A 25,358-nucleotide genomic window follows, 5' to 3' on the forward strand; every position below is an offset into this window, starting at 1 on the left:
AGCTCCTTAAAGACTGACAGCTGAGCTAGAATAGAACGACCCTTCTAATCACTCCTACTCAGCATCACAGGGGAAGTATCAAGTGCAGAATGTCAAGCAAAAGAAATATAAGAGTATGTGAATAAGACTAAAGCTTCCTGTTCAGCCTTGACATAATTATCTACCTGAAAAATATCATGGAACCTCCAGAACTAATATATGGAGATGACACCATGTTCACAGACTGGTAGAGAAGACTGTTATCAATTCCCCCCAAACTGACCTACAGAGTCAGTGCAATTCCAAACAAAATCCAGGCACAGTATCTGTGGAGACTGAAGCCACAAGGGCCGTGAGAACCTGTTTGGTAGAGGCAAACAGATGGAGGGGGAGGGGGCATTGTAACTACAACAGTGGAGAAGGCCTTACACAGGGTCAACATAACAATGATGATTCCAGAAAAACAAAATAGAAAAAACTTCTGGGATGGAGTTTCTAGAAGGCTCACTGACCGCAAACAAAATCATGCCAACGTGTCTGATGTCAATAATGACAGTCCAGCGTCAGAAAAACGGCAGTAAAGACAAAAGTCCTCCTGAAACAAACAGAGCCTATGTGGGGAGCAGAAAATCAACTGCTTCTTATCCCCTGCAGCACTGGGGATCAACCCAAGATACTGTACAAGCCAGCCAAGGCCTCTATCTCTGAGCTGCATCTCCAGCCCACAAGACAGACTTGCTGGCAACACTGGGGCCCCCACAAGCCAAGCTATACTTTCACAATTCTGATGGAAAACTTCTTCCAACCCAGGCTTCTGTTATCACCCAACCATCAAACAGGCCTGAGGTAACATTCCAGGTCCCAGAGCAATGTTTCTGCCATGCAGCCTTCTTCAGGAAGCCATTAAATGTTCTCTTCTCATTTTGGTGGAACATGTCAAAAAAGAAAACCACAGGCACCAAGAAAAGAATGAATCTGAGGTTGGCACAGGTGGAGGGAGGAGGACCAGGAATTCAAAGTTAAACCAGTTACATACAGACCTCAAGGCCAGCCAGGGATACAAGATACCCTGTTGAGAGAGACAGAAAGAGACAGGCAGGCAAACAGGCAGATAGAGAGACCAAACACGGGAATACAGAAAAAGGAATAAAGGAGACCTGTGGTAATGATGGTGAAAGACCAAAGGTTTAAAATTCCAGAAGGCAGAGAGAGAGAAACTACACCAAAACAAAGCAAGGCCAAGACAAAGACATACCTTCAAGAGATGAAGATAAAAACGCAAGGAATCTAAACACTATTTTGGGAGATTATTTTGGCAATTCTGAAAGCTCGTAGTCGAATTAATGGTAAGAACATGGACAGCTAACACTGAGGAAGAGCAAGATGGCTCAGTGGATAAAAGCACTTGCCACCAAGCCCAATAACCTGGAAGCCACATAGCGGAAGGAGAGCACCAACTCCTCCATGTTGTCCTCTGCTGCCTGCATGCACACTGTAGTCAGTCTCTCTCTCTCTCTCTCTCTCTCTCTCTCTCTCTCTCTCTCTCTCACACACACACACACACACACACACACACACTCTAAATACACGTAAAAACAAAACAGATAATCATTAATACCAGAGAAAGGTAGACTAGTTACAGCAACCGCAGCATACCACAGGGCTCAGCTGTGAACATCACGTCCACACAATCAGCAAAAAGGTAAACTTGGAACACTTATCTAATCAAAACAGGTACAGTGGCAGATGGGGGATTAGAGAGGTTGAAGAATGCATGTTGGAGACAGAAGAATGAGATCCAGGTGCCAAAAAGAGTCTATGTATGATTCACAGGAAACCAGCAAAGCCAAGCCAGAAAAGGGGAAAGCAGTTTTCTTAAATGGACTGAGATATCCAACTATGTTTGAGTATGTGTATACATAACTTTCATTAAAATGATGAAAACAAGTTCCAAAAATGACCACTCTGGCTGTCGGCAGAGGTATAGCATTTGGCTAGCATGTTAGAGACGCTGGGTTTTATTCCTCAGCTTCTGAGGGTGGGGTGAGGACAGGGTGGAAAGAGAGAATGTTGGTAGATGAAATGAGGAAAACAGCCAGAAAATTAAGGAGAATCCTAGTGAAAGAAAATGGTAGTTTAGAATAAAACGACAGCCATGAAATTGGCCAGGGTAACTTTTCAGATACAACAGAAGCTTTCTATTTTAAAGTTGGGGGAGGGGTCTGGAGAGATAGCTTAGCCTTAAGAGCACTTCTTACTCTGTACTCACGTGGTGGATCACCTCCATCTGTAACTCAAGGTCCTCCTGACCCCTATGAGCTCCCAGTACACAAGCAATCATGCAGGCATAAAACTCACATTCATAAAATATAATCTAAAAATCTAAAAAATGGGCCAGGCAGTGGTGGCACGCGCCTTTAATTCCAGCACTGGAGGGAGGCAGAGGCAGGCAGGTGTCTGTGAGTTTGAGGCCAGCTTGGTTTACAGAGCGAGTTCCAGGACAGCCAGAACTGCACAGAGAAACCCTGTCTCAAAACAAAAATCTAAAAACAATTTTAAAAAATAAATTGAAAAGCTGTTGGAGGGAGGGCGCCAAAGAGACAGCTCAGTAGTTAGGAGCCTTTGGTGCTCTCACAGAAAGGACTGGAGTTTCATTTCCAGCATCCATAACAATCACCTGTAACTCTCAAATCCAGGAGATCTGACATTCTCTTCTGACTTCCTCAGGAACCCACACATGTACATATATATGCAGACATATACATGAAATTTAAAACTGAAATCTTAGAATTTTTACTGCATCCTCCCATCCCCTGTGGTACTCATGCATCACTCTTAACAAAGCCGCCCACCTCTTTTGAAGCTCACAAATTAGGTTATTGGCTTGCAGAAGGGCATCATCCCCTGTCCTTCCCAGCACTGGTGGTATCATAAGTGTCGAGCATTTACACCAGACATTTTTACCACAGGGATTCTGGAAACTGAATTCAGGTCTTTATGTTTGCAAGGCAAGCATTTTACCAACTGGGGCATTTTTCCAGACTCCCTCCCTCCTCACAGGACAAGGTCTTATTATATTATCTGGGTTGGCCTGGAATTCACAAGGTTGGCCAGGCTATTTTCAAACTTATAGCAATCCTCCTGCCTCAGAGTCTCCCAAGTTTCTGGATTATATGCTTATACTACCATACCTGGCACAACTTAACTGTGACTGCATGGATAAATAAAAATGACTAGGAGGGCCGGATGATGGTGGCGCATGCCTTTAATCCCAGCACTTAGGAGGCAGAGGCAAGCAGATCTCTGTGAGTTCAAGGCCAGCCTGGTCTACAGAGCAAGTTCCAGAACAGGCTCCAAAGCTACACAGAGAGACCCTGTCTCATAAAACAAAACAACAAACAAAGAATGACTCGGAGGTGTGTGTGTTTGTGCTGTGGCTGCGGGAAGGTGCAGCATCTTTCTCGAGGAGCTTTCCACACCTTATTTTTTGAGACAGTGTTTTTCACTGAACCAGAAGCTCACTACGCCAGTGAGATCCCAGGATTGTGTCTGTCAATACTCAAAATGCCACAGTTAGAGGCACCAACAAGCTACCTCCAGCTTTTACATGGGCACTGGAGATCTGAACTCAGGGCCTTGTGTTGCAGAGCAGGCCTTCTTTTTTTTTTTTTTTTTTTTTTTTTGATTTTTGAGACAGGGTTTCTCTGTGGCTTTGGAGCCTGTCCTGGAACTAGCTCTGTAGACCAGGCTGGTCTCGAACTCACAGAGATCCGCCTGCCTCTGCCTCCCAAGTGCTGGGATTAAAGGCATGCGCCACCACCGCCCGGCTTAGAGCAGGCCTTCTTATCCACAACCCCCATAGCTGCTTTTCACCTACACCGGAAGAAATACCTTTAAGGAAATGGCTAAGCCAGGACAAGGTACAAGATCAGTAAGGGGTATGTTTTCGTATTAAGATACCTTGGACTGGGAAGATGGCTTAGTGGTTAAAAGTACGGGCTGCTTTTCAAAAGAATCTAAGTTCGAGTCCTATCACCTGTTCAATGGATCACAATCGTCCATCTCCCTACTTCCAGGGGATCCAATGCCCTCTTCTAGCCTCTGAAGACACGTGGAGCACAGATAGATGTCCATGGAGGCAAAACACTTATATACATAAATAAATGAATAAATTAAAAAGATGTGTCTTGACCTCGCGCGAGTTGAGATTCTTAACGTGCCCCACCCCCACCTCCAAAAAAGTGTGTGCTACATTTCCGGAGGACCTGACTTTGGTTCCTAGCATCCATGTTGAGTGGCTTACAACTGAGATTATTCCAGCCCCAGGGACGCCCACATCGCCTTCTGGCCTCTCTGGCACCTGAACACACTGACATACATACACAAAAAATAATAATAAGGGGCTGGCGAGATGGCTCAACGGCTAAGAGGGGCCAGGGTACGCGGTTGCCAGCACACACATGGCAGCTCACAACCACCTGTAATTCCTGATGCTTTCCAGAGGATCCGGACGCCCTCTTCTGACCTTTAAAAGCCCTAGGCATGCACAGGGTGCACAAACAGACATGCACGAAAAACATGGTATACATGATATACGATTCATCTTAAAAAAAGAAAACTTTTGAAAAGTTCTTAAAAGAGTGCAATGATTAATCACTGCAAAGAGATAAGATCCATTATCACATGAAGTTTCTGACAAGCCGATCCCGTGGGAGCCCAGAAGCAGACAGCCCAGCCTCGGACGAGGAGGGAGCTGGCAACCCCCTAAAAACAGCCTCCAATGTCGGGGTCCGCTTCCAGAACGCTTCAGAGCGACGACGCGCACAGCCTGCCAGCTTCACGCGCCAGTTCCCGCGCTCCGAGGGGGCGGCGGCCCAGGAGAGCAGCTGTGCAGAACCGACCTACGCGCGTTCCAGGTCGCCTGTGGGCCAGGGTCCTGGGAGACGGGGACGCCGGACTCACGCACCCCGGGGAACTCGAGGCCACGAGGCCCACGCCCTGGGGAACCTGGAGAGCCTCGAGTGAGGCGTGAAGCGTGGGAACAACCCTCCTCATGCTTCAACCCGAATGGCTCACCCGACGGCACGTAGTCCTCATCCTCGTCCGACGTGGAGAAGTCTTCGGAGTCGAATTCCTCCATGCTGCTGTCACTTGGGGCCTGCTACCCACACGATTGCGGCCACTGCCCCCAAATAGCAAAGCTCTAGGGCGAGACCATGGAGGCGTTGGACCAGCAGCTAAGGCAGCCCTAAAGGCGTGCGCACAGGCGCAGACAGTGCCACGTGGTCACATACGACACTTCCGGCTGGTGCAGTCGGCCGGCCTAAACTCTACGGGCCCTTATGGGATTCCGGACCCTCCCGGGAGCGATGCATGCTGGGGCTTGTAGTCTTCAGCTCTACCCTGCATCCTTGCTGGAGCATGACCTATTTGCGGAAATACAGTTGTCTCACTTTATACGTGTCTATTTATTTTCAAATTCACTTACTCGGTAAATTTTTTTTGTAACTCTCAAATCAGTGATTAAAATGTTACTCCCGTACATGCGCAGCAAGTAAAAACTAAGAGTCGACAATGTGCTAAGTTCCCAGCGACTTCTGAGCAAGACTGAGGCTCCGCCTTCTTGGTTCAACTCTCCCGCGAGAGACTTTTAGTAGTTTTAATGCCGTCTCAGCCTCCTCTTCGTTTTGGGTTTTTCTGGATGATTTTGCTTACAGCCTAAAATGGCTCCCAAGAATACTACTGAAACGCTGTCTAATTTTCTAAGCGCAAGAAGGCTGCGATGTGTCTTACTGAGGAAATCTGCCTAAGTTAGTTGCGTTCTGGCCTGTGTTATAAGTGTTGTTGGCCGCGAGTTCTTTGTTAATGAATCAACAATCGGGTAATAACTAAAGAGAAAAGAAATCTGCTCGTCTGTGAGTGAAGCCACTGCACAAAGTGCTAAATTGACACCTATAGTACATGATGAAGCAATGGGAAAGTTGGAAGGGCAATTAAATGTGTGGATTTGTGGGGTCTAGAGAGATGGCCCAAAGATTAAGAAAGTATTTGCTGCTTTTGCAGAGGACCTGGGCTCTGTTCTCAGTACTACACTGATGGTTCGCAACCACGCTGGAGTTCTGACCTCAGTGGGCACCAGGCACATGGTAGACACACATACACACATGCAGGTATGTACACATAAGAATAAAAATTTGAAAAATTCGTAGATTCGTGAGGTGCCGGTCAGAAAACCGTAATGTGCCCGCAGTGGCGCACGCCTTTAATCTCAGCACTCCGGAGGAAACAAAAGCAAGCTGATCTGAGACTAGGAGGCTACAGTGAGTTCCAGGACAGCAAGGACTACACAGAGAAACCCTGTCTCAAAAGGAAAAAAGAAAAAAAGGAAAGAAAGAAAGAAAACCATAATGTGAACCTGAAAGCCACAGATATCTTCGTTTTCATGCCTCAAACACAGCCTTTCTCAACCAGCCCCTTGGTCAAGGTATAATTAAAGCTTTCAAGGCACATCATTCAAGGGAGCTTTTTTGTTGTTTGTTTGTTTTTTGAGACAGGGTCTCACCGCGTAGCTCTGGCTGTCCTTGAACTCAGGTACTTACACCCATTTTCCACCCAATCCCCAGTATCTGTGGATTTGCCTTTCTGGACATTTCACATAAACAGAATATACAGTGGTTGCCTTAGCAGGGTGTTTTCAACGGAATTGGGTCCTCATGTAATGTTTTTCCTTTTGGGGAACTACCAGACTGTTTTCCAAGGGGATGCCCTGTCTGTATCAGCAGCAACAGCAGCATATGAGAACTCATTTCTCTGTCTACATCCTTGCCAACACCCTATGTTGTCTTTTTTATAGACTATGAAATGGCATCTTGTTAGAGTCTTGATTTATATTTCCTTGATGACAAAAGATGTTAAATATCATGTCCTTATTGGTCATTGTATATGTTTTTTGAAAAAAAAAATGCCTTTTCAGTCAGGTGTGGTAGTACATGCCTTTAACCCTAGCAGAGGTAGACAGATTTCTGTGAGTTGAAAGCCAGTCCTGGCTCCCACAGTGAGTTACAGGCCAGCCAGGGATACACAGTGAAACCCTCTCTCTCTCTCTCTCTCTCTCTCACACACACACACACACACGCCAAGTCTCCTCAGAATTTTCTCCCATTTTACAACTGGTTTTAGTGACAGCATAAGTACTTTTAGTATCCTGGGTATGTCTTCCATATCTCTGTTTAGAGAACAGTTCCTCCAATCTTCCTGAGGCCTCTTTGCACTTCTTGGTAATTGAGGGGTCAGTCTCTTTTCAGATGGTGTCATTAAAGGACAGATGGTGTGAGCCGCGCCAACACCTCCTGCGGCTGTTTGAGCAGGACCTGAGTCTGGAACACCAGATGACTCATGATGGAGTCCCAACTAACTGCAGACCCTCTAATTTGGCGCCAAAACTCAGGGCGTTGCCTGCTTCCTGCCCTTTGTCTGCAGACACACTGCCTGGACTTACTGCCCCCCAACACACACCACGGATTGCATGTTATTTGGACTGATTGAACAGCGATTTGATATGACCTGAACTGATTGGTAATGTTTGCATATATACCAGTGAACATGCACATTGAACCAGATCTGCAGCTCCGTCTGGTCTCTGGAGTCTGCTTCCTGGGAAACTCATCACGACTCCCTCCTCCCCTCCCCAACCCAGCCGCTGGTGAGAGGGAGCAAAAAACCCACAGCTAATTCCTTTTGAACATGAATTTTTAGTTTTGATGAAGTCTAGTCTATCTATTATTGTGTCTTCCTTGAATGTTCTGAGTATTCTAAGAAAACTGCCTAAGCCATGATCATGGCTCTTATGTTGGATTCCTTCTAAGGCTGGAGAGTTTTAGTTCTTACATTTAGGGCTAAGATTCCTTGAAACAGGCTTTTGTTTTAAAACTTTCTGTTTGGTGTGTGTGCCCTCTTGCAGGTGCTTGCATCATGAACATGCAGGGATCAGAGGTCAATCTACAGGGCTCTGCTCTTTCCTTCTGCTTTGTGGGTCCCAGGGATTGAACTCAAATCGTCAGGCTTGGTGGCAAGTGTCTTTATGCACTGAGACATCTTGCTGGCCCTAAAACAGACGTATCTGAAAATAATAGGATAATAGAAAGCCTTAAACATAGTCTTTTGAATTTCACTATTCTTGGCCTTATTATCCTTGGATATTATAAACACCCCTGTGACCAATCGTGTAGCCTATCATGGAGGGGAGGCTCCAAAAAAGTTCACCAGCAATGCTCCCTCATCTCTCCTAACACTGAATGAAGGTCTGATTCCCACCTAAAATTCCCAACCAGTATGAGACTATTGCATAGTGTCAAGTAGTTATGAGATTCTCATTTTCCATTCTTTAAGAAAGAGCCTCTGGGGGGCTGGAGGGATGGCTCTGTGGTTAAGAGCATTGCCTGCTCTTCCAAAGGTCCTGAGTTCAATTCCCGGCAACCACATGGTGGCTCACAACCATCTGGAATGAGGTCTGGTGCCCTCTTCTGGACTGCAGACATACACACAGACAGAATATTGTATACATAATAAATAAATAAATATTAAAAAAAAGAAAAAAGAAAAAAAGAAAAAAGAAAGAGCCTCTGTAGCCCAAAATGGCCTAAACTCACCCTCAAACTTGTGACAGTACTCTTGCCTCAGACTCTGAGTGATGTGGGGTGTCCTTCTGTGTATGTGTTGCTTTTATTGATTGATGAATAAAGCTGTTTTGACCAATGGCTTAGCAGAGCAAAGCCGGGTGGGAAATCAGAACAGAATGAGAGAGAGAGAGAGAGAGAGAGAGAGAGAGAGAGAGAGAGGGGAGCGCAGAGTCAGAGGTACCATGTAGCTGTCAAGAGAAAAAAAACACCGGAACCTACCAGTAGGCCACAGCCTTGTGGTGATACATAGATTAATAGAAATTGGTTAATTTAAGATATAAACGTTAGTTAATAAGAAGCTTGAGCTAATAGGCCAAACAATGTTGTAATTAATATAGTTTTCTGTGTGATTATTGGGTTCTTGGCAGCCCGGAAACGAACAGGCAGTATCCATTTACATCTGCGCACTGAGATCACTGGCCTGAGTCGCATACCTATCTGAGGAGGTATACCTGTGTGTGGTATACGCATACTCACCGGTGCACAGAAGTGCATGCGTGTTTGTGTGTGTGTGTGACTGTGCTCATGCATATGTGGAACTATAGGTTGGTACTGGATGTTTTCCTCAATCACACTCTGCCTTATTTTAGATTGGCAATGATTTAAGGGATCATCCCTGCCAATTTCAGCACCTTTTGCTCTTCATCTTCCAGTTTCCACATTCAAGCTTGGTTGTCACTTTTATGGAAACTGAAACTTCCTTTAAAAAAAAAAAAAAGATGTTATTTATTTATTATGTATAGTGTTCAGTCTGCATGTATCCCTGCCTGCCAGAAGAGGGCACCAGATCTCATTACAGATGGTTGAGAGACACCATGCGGTTTCCAAGAACTGAACTCAGGACCTCTGGAAGAGCAGTCAGTGCTTTCAACCTCTGAGCCATCTCTCTAGCTCCCCTGAAAGTTCCTTTCATTATGTCTCAGGTCCATATAGTCATGGGGACTTCCGGTTGAACCCTGACTGTCCATACCTGATATTCTGTATCCTTCCAGAATGGCAGAAACATGTCTCTCTCTCTCTTTTTGTTTTTTTGTTTGGTTTTGTTTTTCGAGACAGGGTTTCTCTGTAGCTTTTGGAGCCTGTCCTGGAACTAGCTTTTGAAGACCAGGCTGACCTCAAACTCAGAGAGATCCGCCTGCCTCTGCCTCCCGAGTGCTGTGATTAAAGGCATGCGCCACCACTGCCCATCCAGAAACATGTCTCTTGATCTGACTAGTGGTCACATAAGTACACACATATGCACATATACACACATACATACATATGCATTGTACAGTCAAGATCTGTGTACTTACTGTATGCTTTAAAAATCGTAGCTGAGTGTGGTGGCGCACGCTTTTAATCCCACCACTAGAGAAGCAGAGGCAGGCAGATCTCTGTGAGTTTGAGGCCAGCCTGGTTTACAAAGTAAGTTCCAGGACAGCAAGGGCTACATAGAGAAACAAACAAAACCAAAAATCAAAAAAATAAAGTTGAACATAAGAAAAATACAGTTAAAACATACATAATTTTATTATAAAAGATTACAGTAGAAATGTAATTCCAGGAGCTGGCAAAATGGTCCATGACCAAGTCTGACTGGAGTTTGATCCCAAGGACCCACGTGGATGAAGGAGAGACCTGATTTCTGAACACTGTCCTCAACCTCTACTGATAATAACGCCACGACAAGCATCTGCCCTTGCTCCCACTAATAAACAAATTTAAAATGGGAGGTGGGGTGGGGATGGAATCCAGTCACAATGGCACATGCCTTTAATCCCAGAACTTGGGAGGCTGAGGTAAACAGATCTGAGTTTTAGGATAGCCTTAAACAAGTTTCAGGTCAGTCATGGCTGCATAGTGAGACCCTGCCCAAAAATAAATAAGTGGGGTGGGGGAAGAGGTTAAAAAAAAAAGAAAAGAAAAGAAAAAGGCAACTCCAGAGCGAGTGTGGTAGTTGCAGCTGTAATACCAGCATGTGGGGGGAAGACTGCCAAAAGTTCAAGGCCAGCCTAGCCTATAGTGAAGAGTTGGATGTGGGAAGACATTGCCTCAGATAAAATCTAAAAACAAACAAAAAATACAATCCCAACTCAAAGAATTTAAAGTAATTCTTTATTGATAAACATTTATGCTAGCATTAGAAATGTCAGTAGAAAAATAAAATTTAAATAAGTTTCTAATGTACAAAGATTTGATCACTTGGACTATAACAGTTAAGTGCAATCACCTAATATAAAAAGTTGAGCTGATTTTGGTCATAACCAGCCTTACATAGTGTACAAGAGAGAAACACGAGGTCCCGAAACCTTCTGCACATGGAACACTAACGGCACCAGGGCTTCACATTCCAGGAAACAGTCAGTTCCTTAAGGAAGGTTAGCGTGTCCTGCGGTGTCACAAGAACTTAACAAAAACTAGGGCAGTCAGAAGGGCACTGGAATCAAAAGCCAACATACAATTTAAAAACCTTAAGGACACAGGAAGGATGCCTTTATCTGCACGAACTGCTTCTCACTAGTCCCGGCATTTCCTGAGGAGCATCCTGCGCCAGAGGAAGTTAACAGTTCAGAGGTACATCTTGCTCACATTACAATCAATACACTTTTGTTCATGAACTTAATTTTTAGCCCCAAAAGATGAGCTTTTTGGTTGGGGGTTGCCTCGCTATCTCAGGACTGAAAAGGAGAAGGTGAGAAGTGGAGATTTAACTGCAGGAATCAGGGTCTGAGAAAGCCCTGACCGGGAGACAAGACCTGAAGAAACTGTAGAAGGAGATGTGTTTAACACAACCATGCAAATAAATCTGCATTTGAGACAAGAGGAAGAAGACAAAAAGGGATCAAAGTGGAAAGCATTCTTTATCATCCAAACGGTTCTTTCCTGAGAACATTTCAAGCCTTCACAAAGCTCAGTCTATAGTTTATATGCATTTATTCACAAAGAGTGCTTCATACACACTGGGCTAGAGGACACACTCGGTTATTTGAAGATACATTTTACAGCTCAAGTTTTTGGTTTTCTTTTTTAGAGAGCAGATAAAATATACACAAGAAACAGATGGAAGCAAAAACACCCTTCAAAACCCCCTAATTTTTGTGTCTTGGTTGTAAATACAAATAACCTAACATTTTAATCATGGGTGAATATGCTCAGAAGTTATTATTTATTTAGGGGGAACAGCTCAGCACTGATTCATCTATGTGCTTAGGGTGTGAAATTATATCCCCAAGAATGTTTAGTGAGGACTCTAAGGTGTCCTTCCATAGACGATGCTGTCATTTCCCAGAATGCAGGGTACCACGCTTCAGTTTCTCCAACTGAAAGAACGCTTTCCAAATTCACAGCCCCTGAGACCAAAAATGAAAACCTTTTTTGGGAAGAAAAATTTGCTCTTATTTCTGGGGAATATTAAGAGCCATTTATCTGCACTTTAATTGTCTGCCAAAGCTGATCTGTCACTACAGTTTTAACAAGTGGAAAGAACCGGTTATTTTTGCGGCCATCCCTGCATCTTTCCCCTTGCCATTCCTGGGTAAACTGACCCTCTTGGCTACTTTATCTCATTTTAAAATGCTGTGCACGTGGGGGACAGGGAGTGTGCACATAAGTGCAGGTACCCACAGACGTCCTCTTAGTTATTAAAAAAATTCTTTTAAATTACATGTATCAATTTATGTGTGTGAACAACATATAGAGATCAGAGGACAACTTGCAGGAGTTGGTTCTCTCTTTCCACCATGTGGGTCCTGAGAATCAAACTTAGGTTAGAGGTAAGTACCTTGACCTGCTGAACCATCTTGCTAGCCTTCTCCTGGCTATTTTTAACCAGAAGCCAAAAGCATATTGCTTTAAGATACATTTATGTTCTCATAGGATGACAGCCTTTATCTCTCAATGAAAATTTGCCTTTAAAAATGTCAGAGTTAATTACCAGAAGCTACTTTGAAAACGGGTAACAACAAGAACATTGTACTTTGTACAAAACCGTTACAATGATGGAAGGTGCACACATTTATACCCCTTTCCCTTCTGAAGGTCACAGTTTATAGGCCTTTTTAATGAAAAACAAGGATAGGCAGTAGAGTTAAAAACTAAACAGCTAAAATTAGGTTTAAAACTATGTCTCTTTAAGGATAAAAATTCTCTTGAATAAAAATAAAAAGACCAGATGGGATGTATATGAAGAGGAAGTTTTAGGCACTTTCTGGGAGTTGATACTCCAATACTGCAAAAGTGGGCTGAGGGACCAGTGCTAGGTAAACATGAAAGGAACCAATGGCCCCTAACTCATTTCGGCTGCAAGTTTTGGAGTCATCAAATAAACTAAAGTCAGGAAGAAAACTGTAACAAAATCCTGTAAGTGTCTTATTTTGCCTGAATGTCCAAATAGTATCTTAACCTGGTTCTCAAGTCCAACTCAAGCCACTTAAGAACATGTTTCCAGAGAAAGTAAATAAAATGGATAGCATTAAATGTGACAGGTAAAGGCATCATGGCAGTTCTTTGGAAAAAGAGCTTCAATTAGGTGTGACAGTGATGCTATTGTCCCTGCTACTCAGGAGGATCACTTGAGCCCAGGAGTTTGGGCCAGCCTGGGTAACAAAGCAAGACCTTGTATCTTTAAAAAAAATAAGAAATCTCAATTAGCTAGCTTATTTTGATCAAATGATAAATTCACATCTCTTAAAATATATTAAATAATCAGAGGTCAAAAATAGTTATCCATAAAATGTCACATTCTCAGTGGTCACCTACTTTTGACAGTGGAAGCAAAGCCATTACTTTGAACTGGACTTCAGGTCTTCTTCCTGTTACACTCAGCCAGTTCATTCCCAGAGCGATACTCAGCCCAGGAAACTCGGCCTACTGTCATGACGATACGCTTTTAGTAGAGTGCAGCCTACTCCCTTAAAATTAAACAGCATTGTCCACTGTTTCTATGAAACAGCAATGTTGCATATTTGCAAATAATGATGCAAATTCCTGTTCAAAAGATGCAAACTTGAGGCATTGTTGGCTTAGGTAAAGGTGTGCATGTAAAACCTAAACAGCCACAAGAAGAGAAAGCCAAGGAGCTTGGTTTGGCTGAGAAAGAGAGGAGTCCGTCCACAGGGGTCTTCAGTGGCTGGAGCTTCACACTGAGGAAACAGCTGCGGTGTTCTTTACCTTCTGGCGCCTCCAAGTTGTTTCCACTTGAGGAATGAAGAGACCACGACACTGTCTCTGCCTTTGAAGGAGTCTATAAAAGGCAGCTGTGCCATCACAGCGAAAGGCTATATGCTATAGAGTGGCTAAAACCCGTAAAAAAGAGACCACCACTACACAGAATGTCTGTCCAGTGCCCAGGGTGAGGGCTTCGAAGGGGATCATCTCCTTTCCCGCAGCTCGGTAAACCCCAGCAATTGCTGCACCTAGTTCAAATGGAATTGTGTTAAAAAGAGAAAAAAATTAATTAGTAAAACAAAACCTGAGATTAATGACATCACAAAACTATAACACTTAAAATTTCACTATTGGGAGACAAACTTTTTACATTTAATTAAGGAAGAAGTTTGTGTTCCCCATCCTTTCTGGTGAACACACTAACTTTCTTTATGTGGTTTGCAGTCAGCATTTACATTTGTACTCCCTAAGACTGAGGCTGTCATATTTACTGAGTGATTGGAAGTGACAGTCGAGGGAAAGACAAGGCAGCAATTTCCTTGTGGGCCAACATTTCTCTTCATTCCTGTGCCAACTAACACCATGCCTATCACTGAATGGGCACCAACTATGTTCTTGGCAATAAATAGCAATCTACTGAGACAGATCAAGAAATGTTTCCAGGGCTGGAGAGATGGCTCAGAGGTTAAGAGCATTGCCTGCTCTTCCAAAGGTCCTGAGTTCAATTCCCAGCAACCACATGGTGGCTCACACCCATCTGTAATGAGGTCTGGTGTCCTCTTCTGGCCTACAGGCATACACACAAACAGAATATTGTATACATAATAAATAAATAAATATTTTTTTTAAAAAGAAATGTTTCCAGGCTACAGGGAACCCCAGCTCCACTTGCTATTATATTGAGGGTTCCACCATTCAAGGAAGAAAGAAAGGAGAGAGAAAGCAATAGGGCTCTGAGCCATAAAGCTATTCAAAGGGCACCAGGGCAGAGACCTCAGGGTCCCTTCTGTCTCCCGGGGCACTGTTTTCCTTATTACAGTCACTACAAGGTCCTGGAGAGTGAGAGCACAGAAACACCTGTGTAGACCAGACCCCCCCCCTCCATCTAACATTCTGCATAAACACCTGTGTAGACCCAGACACCCCCACCATCTAACATTCTGCACAAACACGGGTGTCGACCCAGCTATCCACCTGAGACTCACAGGAACTCACAGAACACAGTTGACTCAGTCAAGTGTCTACAGGTAGGATGGGGGCGTGGGTCAATGATAAAGCATATGCTTAGCATGCACAAGGCCATGGCTTCCGTTCTCAGCATCCCAAAAAGAAAGGAAGACTATACATTCTTAGACTGTGACATGAGATATTAGAAATGTGTTTTAACAAGCAAACAGGGCGAGATATTTAACTCTGCCTCCAGTGGCAATCAATGCCACTAATGTCTCAGAGCGCAACTTTCATGGGGCCTCTGTTACTGAGCTTCCTTGAAGAGGAAAAGAGAAGCCTGAGGAACTTGATCTGGGTCTTCACAGGAGACATGGATGATGAGGGAAGAAAGGAAAAGACTACAGAGGATAGGAAAGAAAAACAAGAAAACTACCCCAAATCCTAAAAAGGGAAATGAGCACATATTCAGTTACTATGTGCCAACTATTGTGCCAGGTACTCTATCGACTACGCATGGAGACATCTCATCTAATCAGCATTCAAGGATGTGGGGTGGGGAGTGCATCCCTGCTTTACTGATAGGAGACTCGTCTAGGGACCAGAAATTCGGTGTGGATACTGCAGCATTAAGTGAACAGTTAGAACACAGAGAAACTCGGCTGTGGTACCTGAAAGAAAAGGAAGGATGGATGGATGGATGGGAGGAAGGAAAGAAAAGAAAAGGAAAGAAAGAAAGAAACAGGTATTTCTTCTCAAAGCTCAGCGTTTAAATTCACAGGGAAAATAAAATAAGGTGACCAATTAGAAATCTATGTTTTATAAATACATTTATGATTATAGGGGCTGGAGAGATGGCTCAGAGGTTGAGAGCATTGCCTGCTCTTCCAAAGGTCCTGAGTTCAATTCCCAGCAACCACATGGTGGCTCACAACCATCTGTAATGGGGTCTGGTGCCCTCTTCTGGCCTGCAGGCATACACACAGACAGAATATTGTATACATAATAAATAAATAAATATTTAAAAAAATGATTATATATATATTCCACACCATGTGGCTATTAATATATAATTTTTAGATTCATGATGTTTAATTTATATGTTTCTATGTAAGTATGAATTTAAAAATGATTTAAGCTTATCTAATTGTGTTAGTGACATGAGACAAAATAAAGACAAAAAAAGAAGGTTTAAAAATAATTGTAATTTCCATGTTACTCCAGTCTCTAATTAGGAAGTCTGGGGGTGGGGGATGTTGTGGGATAATCCTTTTGTTCACTGTGAAGATATGTCTTTGTCAAGGTGCTTTCTGATTTTTTTTTTTTTTCGAGACAGGGTTTCTCTGTGGTTTTGGAGCCTGTCCTGGAACTAGCTCTTGTAGACCAGGCTGGCCTCAAACTCACAGAGATCCGCCTGCCTCTGCCTCCTGAGTGCTGGGATTAAAGGCGTGCGCCACCACCGCCCGGCTTCTGATTGGTTTAATAAATAGCTAAATGGCCAATAGCTAGGCAGGAGAGGATAGGTGGGACTTCCAGGGAAAGAGAGGAGGTGGAACCTAGGCACACCTGATGACGCCAGTGAGAAGCCAGGAAGACACTGAAGAGGTCAGACATTTGGTACAGAGCAGAGGTAACCAAGCCATGTGGCAGAATGTAGATTAATAAAAGCAGGTTAATTTAAGTTATAAGAGCTAGTGGGACAAGCCTAAGCTAATGGCCAAGCTTTCATAATTAATAATAAGCCTATGTGTCGATATTTGGGGGCTGGAAACCCAAAGATAGTCCAGCAAGAAAAGTTTGCCACATGGGGGAGCATAGAGGATTGAAAACCACAAATCAGACCTTCCTTGGTGTGTGGTGCTGGGGCCAAACCCAGGGCCTCAGACACTGAGTCACCTCTGCCACTCAGCTTTGCATCCCTAGCCCTCAACTTATCTTTCTAATCAAGAATTCTTATCAATAGACTTATTCTCCATCCCTAAAGGAACCACACCCAAAAGAGTGTAGCAATTAGGGAACCATTTTTGCAAGAGTCAAGTCAAATTGAAAGAAAAAGATGCTGAAGCTTCTGCATATTTTGCTTCTGCAGATATTTCTATTTTGCTAGTGGCCTGCCTCACAAAGTTTCAAATCTGACCTGAAAAGCCAAAGAGCCAGGTAAGGGGCTTGAGAGTCAAAAAAAAAACCAAAACAAAACAAAACAAAAAACAAAGCAAAACCCAAAAAGGAATAATTAATAAGCTAACATAACTCTCTAGAATTCACTGTGTGTGTGCACACATGCAACACACACATAGCACACACTTTTTCCCTCCCAGTGCTAAAGACCAAACCCAGGGCTTTGTGCTCAGTAGGCAAGCATTCTACCACTGAGCTAAATTCTCACCCCCTCCTCGCCCCCTCCCATATTTCTAAAATGAGGTGACCAAACACACTACAAATTTTTGACTGGTATTTTAATGTCTAACATACTTGTCAAGATTCCAGCAGTAATTGGTCCCACGATGCCCATCAACAGGATGCTTACAGACATGAACCTACCATATTTGTGATGTCTGAGGGTGAAGAGGGCCAGTAATCCAGCAGGGACATGAAAGAAGACAGAAGACACAAGTGCCCACAGGAACACACCATACCACATCTCTGTGAGGGTAGAGAAAGGCGAAGCTGAGTCACCTACTGTCCCAGTGAGGCCCAGCCACGCCACCGAGCCCTCTGTTCCCATTCTCATCAGCACTTAGTTGTTCTCTAGTGGTTTTGCTGTTGGTGTTTGTTTTTTGTTTTTCAAGACAGGTTTTCTCTGAAGCTTTGGAGCGTATCCTGGAACCAGCTCTTGTAGACCAGGCTGGCTTTGAACTCACAGAGATCTGCCTGCCTCTGCCTCCAGAGTGCTGGGATTAAAGGCGTGCGCCACCATATGTGTCTGTATGTGCACCATGTACATGCTTGTGTCCATGGAGACCACAAGAGGGCATTGTATCTCCTAGAACTGGAGTGGTTGTGAGCCACCATATAGATGCTGGGAGTTGAACCTAGGTCCTCTGCAAGAGCAACAATTGCTCTTAACCTCTGAGCCACCTCTCCAGTTCCTTGGTTTAGTGAGACAGGATTTCAGGCTGGCCTTGAACTCTGAAGGTATTACAGGCCAGGCTTCACGGATGGGGTTTGAAGGGTTCACAAGCTACACTTGCAGCATCTCCTGTTTCTACTGAGGGCTAGTTTAAACTCATCTGTAGGGCTAATAGACACAGACCTCTTTGAAGCCAAGCTTGCTCACTAAGAGCAGTCAATGAAAGTTCTCCAACAACATAAACAAGGCTGTTATCAGTGGTAGACACCGATAGTCTACAGAGCTTAGAAGAGAGAAATCTGTAGGCCCTTCACAGAAAAAGGCGACCAACCCAACAAGCTGCATCTACTCGCAAAATAGAGGGGAAAGAAAGCAGGGCAAGCTAGTCCATTAGGTCCTAAATGATATTTTGACTATGTCAGCACAAGCCAATAAATATCTACAAACTGAAACTGCTTTAAAATAAGTTAATAAATAGCAATTTTACCATGTCCTATTAATTAGGGTATTAAAAACTCAGGTGGGCGGGACTACTTCATGAGGAACTGAGGCCTGCATATGAAGTGCCCCCTCAGGCTCACACACTGAGGGCTTGGTCCAGGAGATGGTGGAAAGCAGGGGGTAGGTCCTAGGTAGGTCACCAGGGGTGGGTCCTTGACTATCCCTTGTCCTGACTCCTTCCTCCTTCTGCTTCTTGGCTGCCACTGGGTGAGCAGCTCTGCTCCATCAGGACATGGTGCCTCACCACAGGCCTCCAAACACTGCATCCAGCATACCACAGACTGTGGTCTCTGAAACCTTGAACCTGCGACTTTAGGGGCTAGGTGATTTTTTTTAAATATTTCTTTAATGTGTATGGGTGCTTTGCCTACATGTATGTCTTTGACATGCCTGGTACCCAAGGGGGCCAGAAGTCCTTGGAACAGGAATTACAGATGGTTGTGAACTACCATGTTGGGTATTGGGAATTGATCTTGGGTCCTCTGGAAGAGCAGTCAATGTTTTTAACAGCTGAGCCATTTCTCCAGCCCCCTGGATAATTCTTCAGAAAACCTCACAAATGCCCCATCTGAGTTCAGAGCCCGCTGACGATAACTAATAATTGACAGTGTTTGGTCTGGGGACCATCTGCAGCTAAAAAGGGTGTCAAAGCTTTTACAGTAACTCATCCCGTAGTCCCCAGCACTTGGGCAGCCGAGGCAGAAGGATCACTATGAGTCCGAGGTCAGCCTGGGCCACAGATACTGTCCCAAAACAAAGCAGAGCAAAATAAAACAAAAAAAGGTCAAACCATTTTGGGGCTTTTTTTTTCCTGCTAGACTCCCATCACTCTGAAACTATAACCACTGAAACACGGGGCCTGCAGGAGGTGGCTGCAGGACAGCTGCTGCCCCACGGTGGACAAATGGATGGACATGGATGTGCCTCCAGGAACACACAGAAGGAACCACCCGGGGAAAGCCCAACACCAGCAAGGTGAGAATACCCCAAATTCACACTAAACTCTGACAGCACTATGGTTTGCTGCTTGAGACAGGGTCCCACTATGTCGCCCAAGCTGGCATAGAAGCCACAGATCCGCCAGCCTCTACCTACTGACTCCTGGGATTAAAGTGTTCATTACCTTTAACTGTCTTGTGAGAAGAAGATCAACTTTCCCGCCCCCAGCCCCAAGGCACAGTAACAAGGCAGCTCTCTGAAAGGCAAAAAGGAAGTTCTCACCTTTACCTGACACTGGTTGGCACCCAGATCTGACCTGCAGCCTCCAGAACCAAGTAAACAACTGGCTGTTTAAATGTCTAGTCTGTGGAACCGTCACAGCCTGAGACTATGTGTTAGCTGCTGTAGGGCCATGTATACTACTACTTAAAACACTTTGAGGAGGAAGGAAGGCTTTATGGCATTAAATGAGAAGTTTATAAAAACACTCTCAGATGGGATGATTACATGATTTTAAAAGCTATAGCAAACTTAGATCTATAAAACACTTAAAAAAAACTAAGTGATTTCTTTTTAATCTACTGCACCTCGATTTACCAACTGTTTAATAGCTATTTATTGATCGATGTGGAGTCCTTCTCATTCCCTGGCTCAACACATGGTGCCCTGTCTTAGAACATCTTCTTCTTTACTTCAAGGCCAGCGCATTATCAGCTGTGTTTTCCTTGGCAGCTCTATTGCTGGCTTTCTGCTGCTGGAACACAAGCTGTTTGGCTCAAGTTCTGTAAGCTGGCGACTCCAGGACTGATGGGTCACATCGGGGAGGGCCTTCTCCTTATATGTTCCTCTGTCTGTGTGGACGTGGGGGCATGTGCGTGTACATGTGTCTGCACATGTGTGGAGGCAGAGATTACCATTGGATGTCTTTGATTGCTCTCCCTCCTTATACTTTGAGGCAGAGTCTCTCACTTGAATGCAAAGCTCACCAATTCCGATAGTCTAGCTAGCCAACTTGTTCTGGAGATCCCCTTCTTCACCTCCCAGACGCCAAGTTTACAAGTAGGACACCATGCCCACACCGCATTTACTCTGCTCCTGGTGGTATCAAAGCCCTGGGTTCAATCTTGAGCAAAATACATACATTCGTACATAATTACATACATACATACACACAGCACTTTCAGACAATGGAAGAGTAGAGTCTCATGGAGAGCTTTGAATTTAGGATGTAGCTCAGGACGGTTGGCCTCAAATGCACAACAGTCCTACCGAGCCATCCAAGAGCTATGTTTACAGGTGTGTGCCACCATACCAGGCCCTGATCACCTTATGTAAAAAGCACTCCATCCCTTGACACACTTCAGCCACTTACTCTGCCCCTTATCCTGCCTCATCCTCATCACCAGGTATGGTGTCCTTATTTTTCTCTGTCTCTCCACTGGAACCAATGACCCATACGGGAGGGGCTTTTGTCTGTCCAGGCCTTTTCTTACAGATACCCCAGTACAACAGGAAGGCTGGAGATGACTCAGCGGTTATGACCTATAGCTATTCTTGCAGAGAACCAGAGTTCATATTCCAAAACCCACACTGGGCAACCAACCACCTGTAACTCCAGCTCCCAGAGATTCAGTGCCCTCTTCTGGCCCCCACAGACCACATATATATATCCATACACATATTTTCTTTTTTTTTTAATATTTATTTTATTTTAATATGTATACAATATTCTGTTTGCGTGTATGTCTCCAGGCCAGAAGAGGGTACCAGACCTCATTACAGATGGTTGTGAGCCACCATGTGGTTGCTGGGAATTGAACTCAGGACCTTTGGAAGAGCAGGCGATGCTCTTAACCACTGAGCCATCTCTCCAGCCCCCCCATACACATATTTTCAATCACATAAGTAAAAGTAAACCTTAAAAATAAAAATAAACAGGTACACAACAATCAGTAAATATTTGTTCAGGGAATGAATAACTGACTTCCAAGCTGACTCTACTCTTAACTGTGACAACAGTGTTGCTCCATTTGACATCACTTTAGTGAATTCCCTGTCCTCAGAGAACGAATGTCATTCCTGATTGGGACAAACGACAACTAAAAGCCAGACATGGTGGAGCAGGCCTTCACCTCAGCTCTAGGAAGGCTGACATGGTGGAGCAGGCCTTCACCTCAGCTCTAGGAAGGCTGACATGGTGGTGCAGCCCCTCACCTCAGCTCTAGGAAGGCTGACATGGTGGTGCAGGCCTTCACCTCAGCTCTAGGAAGGCTGACATGGTGGTGCGGCCCCTCACCTCAGCTCTAGGAAGGCTGACATGTGGAGCAGGCCCTCACCTCAGCTCTAGGAAGGCTGACATGGTGGTGCGGCCCCTCACCTCAGCTCTAGGAAGGCTGACATGGTGGTGCAGCCCCTCACCTCAGCTCTAGGAAGGCTGACATGGTGGTGCGGCCCCTCACCTCAGCTCTAGGAAGGCTGACATGGTGGAGCAGCCCTCACCTCAGCTCTAGGAAGGCTGACATGGTGGTGCGGCCCCTCACCTCAGCTCTAGGAAGGCTGACATGGTGGAGCAGCCCTCACCTCAGCTCTAGGAAGGCTGACATGGTGGTGCAGCCCCTCACCTCAGCTCTAGGAAGGCTGACATGGTGGTGCAGGCCCTCACCTCAGCTCTAGGAAGGCTCAGGTTCTCTTGGCAACCCCAGCTGCATGATGAGACCTTGTCTCAAACAAACAAGCACAAAGAGACAACAAAAGAAATTTAAGCAAGTCAGGATGAGAATTGGGCAGAATCCTAAATGGCTAAGTTGCAAAGGCCGGGTTTTTAAAAAAGAAAAAAAATCAATTCAAAGCTTTTTAGTACAGGGAAACCACAGGATATTTTAGGGCATGATCTGCCATGAGTTGGCATAAATGACGAGAAATCTTTTCTTCTGTGTGACCAAAATAGAGGAAAGCAGCCTCGGGACCCTGAGTAAGATTCCTAGTGAGGTCTTTTGAGTCTCAAACTAGGGTTCAGCTTCAAGTGCCCATTATAACCAGAATTCCAGATAAAAATGAGACACCGCAGGGAGCGGATACGTTTACTGCTGAGCTCTGGCCAACCTGAGGCCAAGGGCTGCGGGTACTGCATTGCCCCTGGGATCAGCACATGGTGATCACTGAGGGCTTTACCCTCACACATATTTTTGCCTCCAGCCTGGAGCCCACACTGGACACCTGATGCAGGAGTGAGTCTCGGTGGACTTACTCTCCAGTGTCATATCCACTGAAGAACAGAAGGGAATTCAAATACATACTGCAGATTAACATTTTTAGAAGGGAGTCTGGAGGGACGGCTCAGCAGTAAAGAGCAGTTGTGGCTATTCCAGATGGTGGCTGCGGCACACGCCTTGAATCCCAGCACAGGCAGAGGAGTTTACGGCCAGCCTGGTCTACAGAGCAAGTTCTAGAAAGGCCAGGGCTGTTACACAGAGAAACCCTGTCTCGGAAAAAAAAAAAAAAAAGAAAAAAAAGAAAGAAAAGAAAAGAAAAAAGAGCAGTTGCTGCTTTTCCCAGGGAGTTCCAGGTTAGTATCAAAACAAAAAACAAACGAAAAGCTGAAATAAACACTGGTGTAAACAATACTAAAGAGTTGGGACAATCAAATGCAATGTGGGATTCTTTTTTATTTATTTTTAAGACAAAGTCTATGTAGCCCTGGCTGGCCTAGAACATGCTATGTAGACCAGGCTGACTTTGAACTCACAAACATCTGATGCTCCTGACTCGAGTGCTGGGGTTAGAGTACTGAGCCACCACACTCAGCAGAGATTAGCTCCTGGGCTTAGCAAAGCTTTTAATAGCCCTTTGCTCAGCCAACTAGGCCATTTATCTTTTTCTTTCTGAAAGGATTGCCTCTTTCTCCCACCAAATGAAAACAAAAACAAAATGAACAACAACAAAGGAGAGATGGCTCAGGGGTTCAGAGTGATTGCCATTCTTCCAGAGGACCCAAGTTCGATTCCCAGGTCAGACAGCACACAACCAGTTCACCTGTAACCCTGCCTCTCACCTGGGGGGGGGGGACGACTTGCCCTCATGACCACACACCCAAAGAGAAATTAAATAAGGCCTATTTAACATTCCTTTATCAGTGGTAAGTATTTTAGAAGCAATGTGATTTGGGGGCTATGAAAGAACACACGTCTGCTTCGGAAGTTCTGAGCTGACGAATTATAAAGTGTCATGACTTCTGCAGTTCAGGAAGTTAAAATGTGATGTGTATACACATGGACATAGGCGTGACAGAGAAAGAGCAAGAACCAAAATAGTCATGCTTTGCATAATGAAGTTTTCATCAACACAAGCCAACTATTCAACTGTGGCCCCATAATCTACAGTAGCCTGCCATGTAGGTTTGCCCAACTACATGGGTCTCACAACTGCCTAATGAGCAATGTGTGACTTTTACCAATGAACATAAACTTATGGGTATTTGTTATATTGTGTTCCAATTTCTCAGGTTTGGAAAATTCCTAAATAGTTGAAGAGAAATAAGAAAATGAATAAAAAACAGACTGATTTAATCCTCAGGGAGTATGAACTCTACATCTTTTGGAAAGCGTCTCCAGAAAGGGATTCGTGTGCAATTTTGTTTATTTATTTTTAATCACTGTCAGGTGTGATATTAATACTTTTGGAAACAATCTGAGCTTCCGGACTCTCATTTTAGGCAGGATCACAAGCTAACATCTTCAACTGTCGCGAAAACAGATAACCACTCTGTCAGTTACTACACAGGCAGGTCCCAGGTGTCCTCCGAGAGGCGCCTGGCAGTCGCTGCCCAGTGGATGAGAAATCACAGGTGCCTGCCTGGCTTGCCATGCAATCCCGCCCGTCTTCTTTACGATGTCTCTGGCCCAGCTTCACGGTTTACAAAACCCAAGTTTCAGCTTTGCTGGGGCGCCCAAATCCCCCCTCTGTTGTACCCCCGAAAAAAAAATCCAAAGCAAATAATCATACCGTCCCCTGAAGGCCTTTATTATTGATCCCCGGGGAGGTGATTCTCCTCCCTACAACTTTCTGAACTCTGGCAGTTCCACCGTGTAAAAGTAACTTTGACAGCTCTCCGGTCAGGAGGCGGCGAAGTGGGAGGTAAGAGCAATTCAGAAGTTGTGTCTAAGTTCTTCAAGATGTGGGTGGGAGAACCCGCAACAGGTTTGAGCAAGTGATTCCTGCAAAGACAAGCAGGAGCGGAGATGGGGGTAGGACAGAGTCAAAGGACAGGGTCAGCAGACAGGCTCGGGAAGGCAGTTTAGGGGTAGTCCCTAGAACAGGAGAGGCGTCGCCCCAAGGGACCCGGGTGGCGGTTCCGAGGCTGCCTCGGCCTCGCCCAGAGGACGGCCGGCGACAGGTGCGCAATGCGCAGGCGCGGGGCGGGGCGTACCTGGGAAGGAGCAGAGCGAAGTGGAGTTGGGGCACAGGGTCCCATTGCCCACTCGTGGCACGAGCTTCAGGCTGAGGATCTGCTGCATGAGCCCGGCCGACCCGCCGCCGCCGCTCCCCTCGGGCTCCATCCCACCGCCATCCACCGCCCGGAGTGCCGCGGAGCCCCGCACCTCCGCCAACACCGCGTCACATTCGGCCGGCCCTCTTCTCCCGCCCACCCAAACGGCGCTACTAAATAATGGCTTCCTCTTCCAATCACAGGGCACCGCAGACGGAGGGGCGGGGCTTCGATTGTCCCCGCCCCCGGCGCCGCGTTCGATTGAAGGCCCCTGGTGTGCTGCGCTCCCTAGCGGTCAAGTCGCTCCTACTCTGTCTGTGTGCGTTAGGTTCTGCCCTTGGCTTTAGTGTTGTCTAAAAAGTCTATAAAGTCCCTGAGATTGCTCAGCCTC

The 25,358-nt window shown here is 45.2% G+C and overlaps 2 protein-coding genes across 4 annotated transcripts in view; both read right to left on the reverse strand.

Moving 5' to 3' along the window:
* Nucleotides 1–5,256, reverse strand: part of Cfdp1 (craniofacial development protein 1) — an 82,081-nt gene extending 76,825 nt beyond the window's left edge. The window contains exon 1 of the mRNA XM_041650944.1: nucleotides 5,056–5,256. Coding sequence (XP_041506878.1) covers nucleotides 5,056–5,119 — 64 coding nt within the window. The 5' untranslated portion in view covers nucleotides 5,120–5,256. The remainder of the gene's footprint in view (nucleotides 1–5,055) is intronic.
* Nucleotides 5,257–10,746: 5,490 nt separating this feature from the next.
* On the reverse strand, nucleotides 10,747–25,105 carry Tmem170a (transmembrane protein 170A). Of its 3 annotated transcripts, none has more exons than XM_041651027.1 (3): nucleotides 24,908–25,105; nucleotides 17,514–17,615; nucleotides 10,747–14,053 (listed from the first exon to the last, which is right to left on the reverse strand). In XM_041651027.1, the coding sequence occupies exons 1-3, from the start codon at nucleotides 25,035–25,037 to the stop codon at nucleotides 13,923–13,925; spliced, it is 363 nt and encodes a 120-aa protein (XP_041506961.1). In that variant the 5' UTR covers nucleotides 25,038–25,105; the 3' UTR covers nucleotides 10,747–13,922. The 3 variants fall into 3 exon arrangements, 2 of the variants coding, with proteins under 2 accessions (XP_041506961.1, XP_041506960.1); XM_041651026.1 differs by having other exon boundaries at nucleotides 17,445–17,615; XR_005974196.1 differs by lacking the exons at nucleotides 10,747–14,053; nucleotides 17,514–17,615 and adding an exon at nucleotides 24,487–24,695 and having other exon boundaries at nucleotides 24,908–25,040.
* Between the last annotated feature and the right edge of the window lie 253 nt (nucleotides 25,106–25,358).

Source organism: Microtus oregoni, unplaced genomic scaffold (genome assembly GCF_018167655.1).
Source record: "Microtus oregoni isolate MIOR12 unplaced genomic scaffold, Mior012 000004F_ref0000308, whole genome shotgun sequence".
In the NCBI taxonomy this organism is placed as follows: domain Eukaryota; kingdom Metazoa; phylum Chordata; class Mammalia; order Rodentia; family Cricetidae; genus Microtus; species Microtus oregoni.

What these genes read in the sequence shown, in the direction of transcription:
- Tmem170a (XM_041651026.1), bottom strand. Translation starts at nt 25,037, where the DNA reads ATGGAGCCCGAGGGGAGCGGCGGCGGCGGGTCGGCCGGGCTCATGCAG. An exon ending in TTCGCTCTGCTCCTTCCCAG is followed by an intron (nt 17,616 to 24,907) that starts GTACGCCCCGCC and finishes CTACCCTCACAG; the next exon opens with AGATGTGGTATGGTGTGTTC. An exon ending in TACTGCTGGAATCTTGACAA is followed by an intron (nt 14,054 to 17,444) that starts GTATGTTAGACA and finishes CATTTGAACTAG; the next exon opens with GTGCAGCAATTGCTGGGGTT.